The sequence below is a fragment of the Miscanthus floridulus genome, chromosome 3 (assembly GCF_019320115.1).
Source record: "Miscanthus floridulus cultivar M001 chromosome 3, ASM1932011v1, whole genome shotgun sequence".
Lineage (NCBI taxonomy): Eukaryota > Viridiplantae > Streptophyta > Magnoliopsida > Poales > Poaceae > Miscanthus > Miscanthus floridulus.
In genome coordinates, this window is record NC_089582.1 from 43366873 (window position 1) to 43374912 (window position 8040).

At 41.2% G+C, this 8040-nt stretch overlaps 1 protein-coding gene across 1 annotated transcript; it reads right to left on the reverse strand.

Annotated features, from left to right (window-relative positions):
* Positions 1–526: 526 nt before the first annotated feature.
* Positions 527–3521, reverse strand: LOC136543632 (uncharacterized). The gene is made up of 3 exons (XM_066536018.1): positions 3286–3521; positions 2087–3161; positions 527–2006 (listed from the first exon to the last, which is right to left on the reverse strand). Exons 1-3 carry the CDS (start codon positions 3461–3463, stop codon positions 527–529), a joined length of 2733 nt encoding a protein of 910 aa, XP_066392115.1. The 5' UTR covers positions 3464–3521.
* Between the last annotated feature and the right edge of the window lie 4519 nt (positions 3522–8040).

Below are 8040 nucleotides of genomic sequence, written 5' to 3' on the forward strand. Positions count from 1 at the left end.
TGCAGGGATGTCAGGGCCTGGCCGGCGACATGCCAATCGCCGTATGCGCATAGCCTGGTTCGTGGGGAACGCAGATGGTCTCCGTTTCTTCAGAGCCTGGCTCGTGTGGGTGCATCACGTGGATCCTCCGTGAGAGAGCGGGTGCAGCCAATGACGGAGCCAGGAAAAAATTATAGGTGGGGCGAATTTCAACCAGAAAATGAACCAAAAAGATATCGTATTCACAATGTACCGTATTCACATACTATAATCACACAAATCATGGCAAAAACGCTACGATCACACATGACGACGAAAAATAGACGAGAAACAAAAGATGTTACCTCAAATTTGAAGAATAAACTAGTTCTTGATTAGTTGATGTTGATCCATACATTGCAAATTACAAATAAGTGAAATAACTAAGAATGGATGAACCTGTAAATTGAATGAATATCAATTAGCGTCTTAGCGAGTAACAATAAAATAATTGTAGCCCTCAATCAATAATGGACATAATGAGAAAATACTTACTAGTGGTGAAGGACTATGAATGTTGATGACGTCGAGGGCTCTTTGGCAAGCTCACTCTTCGGGTTTTCATAGATTGAAACCTCTTCTTAACTTTATCAATACCAAGTTCCTTGAAGATCCCTTTCTCAATGTAGCACACTAACAAGTTATTGAGCCATTCATCACCCATCTTGTTCCGCAAAGCTGTCTTGATGAAGTGCATAGCTGAGAAGGCTCTTTCAACTGAAGATGTTGCCACAGGTAGGATCAATGCTAACTCAATGATGCGATAGACCAATGGAAAAAGGATATGTTTCTTATTTGCAATCATTGTTGTAGCCAAGCTTCCAAGGTCATGACAAGATTTGAAATCATCAACTCTACTCACATGAACAAGGAATGTCTCAAGTTCTTCCCTTATATTATCACGATCACGAATAGAGAAATCTTGATCATAGATCTCAGTTATCCGAGCAATCTTTTCAACATCAAACCTAGCAAAGTTCTCTCTTGGATCAAGACAAGCAAATGAAACAAGCAACTCAGATGATACCTCATTGAAGCGATGATCCATCTCCATGATTATAGCATCAAGTGCAGCAAGGAAAGTATCAACACGGTAATGATGCTCTTGAGTGATTAAGTTGCCATCACGCCTTGATCTGCCCCATCTTGGTATTGCCTCTTCCATATTTGGTATTGGAATTTCTTTTGCAACACAAAATGATTTGACCTCTTCCAATAATTGCTCCCAGCCTTCATTTCTTAAACTGATCAAGCGTGCTTTCACATCAATAAGCAATGACATGGCCTCAACAATGTTTTGGTCTTTTCTTTGAAAAAGAAGAGACAACTCATTTGTAATACGGAACACTTTCAACATCAACTTCATATTTAAAACAAAGGAAAAGCTTTCCATTTTGTGCACCAAACCACCGGCTCGGCTAGGATTACGTTCATCTTCATGAATCATGGCTAACACCTTGACTACAGAATCCCACATTGACTCAATACGAAGTAATGTTATATAATGAGAACCCCATCTTGTATCTCCTGGTCTATGCAAGTTTGTCATTTGATTCCTTCCCCTCCCTCTTAGAATCTCACCACTCTCTAACTTTGCTATAATGGTTTCACGATGTTGTGCTTGTAATTTATCCTTCCTCTTACAAGATGCACTAGTACTGGTGACAATTAAACCCACATAGTTGAAGAAATCATCAAAAGAGGAGCAACAACTTGCAACGGAAACAATAACCAACTGTAATTGATGAGCAAAGCAATGAACATAGAATGCATAAGGGTTCTCATCACGGATCTGTTTTTGCAAACCATTGAATTCACCTCTCATGTTTGAAGCACCATCATATCCTTGGCCTCTTAGTCTAGAAATAGGTAAACCATGGGCAGCAAGAATCTCAGTCAAAGCTTTCTTTAGGGAACTTGATGTTGTATCTTCGACATGCTGCAGACCCAAAAATCTTTCCACAACCATTCCCTTTTTGTTCACAAATCTGCATAATGCATTTAAAAAATAATTACTAACCTCACAAGTCACCCAGAAACATAAAGTACTTCAAAAAAAATTACTAACCTCACAAGCACAGCCATTTGTTCTGCTACTGAGATATCGCGGGATTCATCAATTAGAACTGAGAAATAGCCATCCCCAATTTCTTCTTTTATTACTTCAGTGACCTCTTCAGCATAACTCCGTGTAATATCTTGCTGAATCTGATGAGAAGTCATGCGGGCATTATTTTGACATAACTCATCATATGCAACCCTCACATCATCATTCCTGTTTTTGTACCAATCAATCATTTCTAGGAAATTGCCCTTGTTTAGAGAGGTGACAGATTCATCATTGCCACGAAAAGCATGACCCTGTGCAATGAGAAAGCTTGCAACATCTAGAGCAGCAGTCAAGCGAACTTCATAGAGCATTTCTGCTGTTTTGGTATTAGCATCAATCTTATGGGTAATACTTGCTCTTTGATTCTTAAAATCTTCGGCACATAATCTAGCTTTATTGTGGCAACTAGAAACTCCTCCAACATGACCTGGAAATCCTCTATATGCATGTTTAAAATCATTAAACCCTGTCTTTGTGAAAACCACATGACCAAATTTCTCATGGTCGGCTTCTTGCCTAAAAAGATAACAATAGAAGCAAAATGCTGCATCCTTGGACACACTATACTCTAGCCAATCATGTTCCTTAAACCATTTTGGGAGAAATTGTCTCCAATCATTACCAACACGCTTGCGAGGAAAATTATGTCCAATGGGTTGTGTCGGACCTTTCAATAAATAAGCCCTTCTAACATCTGATTGAACATTAGGATGAAATCTTTCAATTGGCATTCTAAGAGCTGGATTTGGATCAGCTACAATATGAACATGCGGGTCAAATTCTGTGATAAGGCTGATACCGTCATCTTCTTGTTGTTCTTCTTCCTGTGGCCGTTGTTGTGGTTCTGGTGGTTGTGCATCATCAACACCAATATCAACGTGTGCTAAATCTGTTGCTACAGACTGCATAGCTTCATTTTCTTGAACAACTTCTCCCGCCGTTGAAGTAGTGGCGTTGGCACTTTCATTAGTGCTTGGGCGGCTGCCAGTTGAACTTGAACCAACACTCAAAGTTGTAAAATAATTCTTCAAGTCTGCAGAAAAATTACTTGTCAAATTAGCATACTCTATTACTGATTTACTGTCTTTCTAATAATTTAAGATGTTAATGAAGTAATGATTCGTGAACTGAAAAATCATAAAACAATAGTACAATACCATTTTTCTTGTTGTTCTTGCCAATGCTTGAACCTCGGCCTCTGCTTGAACCTCGGCCTCGGCCGAATCCAGATGTTGGCGGAGCTGCTGCACTTGCTCCTCTGCCGCTAAGCTGTCCGCGGCCATGGCCGGCCCCAGCGCCAGGCGCCAGCTCTTGCTCCTCTCCTCCTCCCTCCATCGCCACTGCAGACTGTATAAGTTTCTGAGTTTCTGACTTTCTATGCAGAATGTACTAGTTTCTAAGACTGAAAAGACTAATTCATGAACACATTACGTGAGTGAAAACCAGATAAACATGACAGGTATGTTTATGAAACCAAGACAACTAAGTAGGATTAGATTGGGAGAAAACAACTATAAGTGTGCGTGGTTTCAGAAAAAAGAAGTCTTCTGCAAAGGTCTGCTAATCTGTTTATGACACTGGAGCTGCTAAATTTTTTGAAAAGCAGGTAAGCCAGGAAAAGAACATGAAAAAACATTCAAAACTTAAAAAGTAGGTAGTCTCACTGAAAGCACCCAAAACATAACACAAGTACAAGGGAATTTAATAAATAATAATATATGTCTCATGCTAAGCATACACTTCGACTGGTTGGTATGGCACACAGGCACAACCACACAGGCATGTCACAGATTCAAGATTATGGTTGTTCCAGTTATAATCAAGATAAAGTGAATCGGCCTATTGCTTAAGTAAAAAGAAAACTAAGGCACATGTACTAACATTAGGAACTGCAACTATTTAGGCATGGGTAGGGGTAAAAAGACAGTATCACTCCTCAGCTAAAATAAAGTTGTACCACTCAACATTTTATTCATAAATTCATAGAAAGTAGGTTTCAACTTGTAATCAAGTAAAGGTTTCTTTTGAGGCAAGACATATTAACATAGCAGAAATCACTCTTGATGGTTGAATTTCAGATCATTACATTGAAACTTTGTAAAGTTCATTGGAGTACCAATCTAAGAGTATCTGTATAACACAAATATACTGGCTATGTTGCTACTGTATAACACCAATCTAAAGTACATTGAAAGCAGCGAAAGTAGTAGCCAGCTACTGACTAAGATACTGGCTATGTTGCTACTGTATCAGGCTATCAGTTATCCAGGATCCGATGAAAATTAGAGAATGAACAAGTAAACAGCATGTATTTCTGTCCAAATTCCCCACCGGTTCATAATACAAGGAGTATATGATTGTCTGCAGATGAACAAAATTCATGCCTGATGCTCCACAAATAATAATTACAGGCTACAGAGTACACAAATGATACTCCACAAACAATTCAACCTGCGGGCTCCCCTCCCCACAAAAGTGATAATGCATCCATCAATTTCGCAAAACTAACTAATATATTCATCAGTTTTACAGAGGCAATAACAAGATGGAAGAGGAGCAGTACCAGATTACGCTGTTCTAATCTTCTTCCTTAACCACTTGAGTCGTGTAGAGTCTTTCGCTACCCCTGTCCTCCTCCCTCCATTGCCAGGCGCAGCCAGCTCCAGCTCCTGCTCGGTGGCCGGCCGGCAGATGGGGTAGCGCCTGGATGCCGAGTGGACCGACAGGCGGACCGCGGCGGACGGCGGCGACCTCGAGCGCTCGATGCCGAGTGGCGGTGGCTGCGCTCGATGCGGACAGGGGTAGCGCCGTAGCGGGCGGATTGGGAAATTGGGGATTGGGGAACTAGATTGGGCTTGGGCCCTTACTGGGCTAAACTAACTGAAGTACTGAACATACACAGGGTCACATCCTCACAGGCTCTGCTAGTCTGCTCGTTGCCTTGTTTCGTCGTTCGCCGCCGTCGCACAGAGTCTCGGCGCTGCCGGTAGCGTCCTCGGCAGCCGGAGATAGGCAAGAAGAGGGGGTTCGGGGGTCTGAGGCTACGCCGCCGGTAGCTGGGGCGGCCGCCCCACCACGCCCCTAGGGCAGCTCCGTCGTTGGGTGCAGCAGCAATCAAAGGAACGGCTAACCAAAAACAACCGATGTACTCGTTCTGTATGTACATATGCAGTCAACCAAACATCAAGGCCTTGTATGCAACAAGTCTGTCTCAACTTGGCCTGGTGTTGAGATAAGCGAGCCAGGCTCTCCTCGTCATGGTACCAATCACACCCTAAGAGATGGATGTGCGTGAGGTGAGGAGATTTGGCATGCAAAAACAGATTTTTAGAAAGTTACAAAGTTACCTTCACAACTTTTGTGACATAACATACCACCACAACTTCTAATCATAACCTTTTAAATATATTTTTGATAAAATTTTATAGACATTTCATCATGACAATTTTTCTACATAACCTTTGCAAGAAAGAATTGAACAGAAAAAGAAAATCTTAGAAAAATAATAAAATACATCGGGCATCACCATCATCCTTCTCATGGGGAACCTAAGATGATAAACATGCACCCAGTAAGGCAGTCACAGCAATGGAGCACGTTAAGGAATAAGGATGCCGTTTCGGCAGTGTACTGGGCTACTGGCTATAGTCAGTTTGTAACGGCATAAAATAAAGGACTTTGCTGTGTTACTCCAAATGACTGTGAGCCGTTCATTTGTTTCAATCTGACGGTCACGATCAAATATTACCTCCTAGGAGATAATAGAATAAATGTATATTTATTTAACTTTTTTATTTTATAAAATAGGATAAATAAAAAACGTTTTAGATATAAAAATCTTTTTTCTAGATTTGATTGATGCATGCGTGATCGGACTGATATAGTAAATCTTTTTTATTTTATAACTTTGTACTTGATATATTTTGATTACCATTATTTTGTATATAAATTTATACACTTGATTGATTTTGCATGTGGTAGGAATTGCATGTGTGTACGTGATTAATAGCGTGTCTACGTAGTTAGACTGTGTAGTGGTTAGCGTACGTGCGTGTGTGTACGTGGTAACATGCATGAGTAGGGGCAACGTGTTAAAGTGTCAGGTAACGTGTGTTAGTGCAGGTAACGTGTAGGTCTAAAGTGCAGGCAACGTGTGTTAGCCATGTGTTAGTGCAGGTAACGTGTCTATACATGTTAGATGACTGTTGGTAACATGAGCATCTCCCGTGATTAGCCTGTGATTAGGAGCATCAGCATGCATGTGGGGAATCGGCATGCATGTCTTTAAAGTAATTTCCCTCCCGTCAATCCGTCATCAGGGGGATGCGGAGGTCTTATTTTTGTTTTCCAGGATTTTTTATTTTATTAAGTAATTCATAAAATGTGAAAAATCAATGGCTCAGATTGATTTGAGATATTCGCCCTGTTCGGCTTATCCCATATTCAGCTTGTTCGGCTTCTTTTTTCAGCCGGAACAGTGTTTTTCAGCCAGTTTTAGACCAGTGAACGGGGCCATTACCTCCTTAGAGGTAAAGTTTGTACCTTAGTATTACCCTAAAATAAAAGTTTGTGTGCTCATCTTTAAACAACCCAAGAATATCTGTACCTAGGTCATTTGAACTAAACGTCTATGATGTTGGATGGACACTTAGGATCTTGAAAAAGGCAAGTTGTTAGGTGTTGGAAGGTCTTAATTTGGTAACCCGTTCTGAGATCAATCAATTGTTGAGTAAACACTTGTAGATATGTTTCTAGGATTGTTCTACTACCTATGTTTTGTGAGTGATATATATAGTTTCATGATATATTTGCTGAATTGCTCATATTTTTAATATTGTTTCACATGGAATTAATGATTTCTTGTGTAGTTAATTTGGGAATCAAATTTAAATGAGTGCTTACTAAAATGAGCCACTAATAAATACAACCATGACTTAGTGTAGAAGAAACAGTTGACTGAAGAAAGAAAATCATACTCAAGAAAAAGACAAAAGACATCTCACAGTACTCATCAGCCATCTCATGAGGATCATAAGACGATAAACATGCATTCAGTATGGTAGTAACAGCATTGGAGCACATTCAGGCTGCAATTTGGGCAGTGTACTGGCTACAGCCAGTTTGTAACGGCATAAAAAATCTGTGTGCTCCTCTGTAAACCACCAAAGAATATCTGTGTGCTCCTACAACCTACGCAAGTACCCCCACCGTTTCAAATTGTAAGACGTTTTGTGTGGGGATGTGACTCCTGGTATCCATATGATAAGACATGGGCCGCATCATTAGAGATGACCCAGCCCACAAGATAAAGGCGTGCGCTGCACGGCACTGGACGGCGTGCACCACAAGACTACATGAAAATATGATTTATTGTATAATATCAAATATGATACTTTCCTTGTAACCCTACCCCTCCAGAGCATATAAGGAGGGGTAGGGGTTCCCTAGTCGACGGACCTCATACATCCCCATACAGATCATAGGCTTCATCTAAGGCATCTTATCACACGGAACATAATATCATAGCCAATACAATCCAATAGGCCACAGGAGTAGGGTATTACGTCGCGCTGACGGCCCGAACCTATCTAACTCTTGTGTCTTTGTTGCCTTCTTGTTCTTGATCACGCACATCTCTGCCGATCAATCTACCTTCGTGGGATACCCTCGGAGGACTGCCGACGATATTCTGTCGACAGTCGGCGCGCAAGGTAGGTGTGTGCGTGCTATTTCCATGATGAACAAGATGGTACGTCTTGTAGGCTCTTCGTCCTCCCCAAAGCTCGGCCAGATCTTCACAGTCGGATCGATCTCCTGAGTCATCAATGCTGACGGGGACGGAGAGATCATCGAGTTGGAGCGCATCGATTCTGCGCTGGCCACACCAGCACCTGCAACAACATATCCGATCT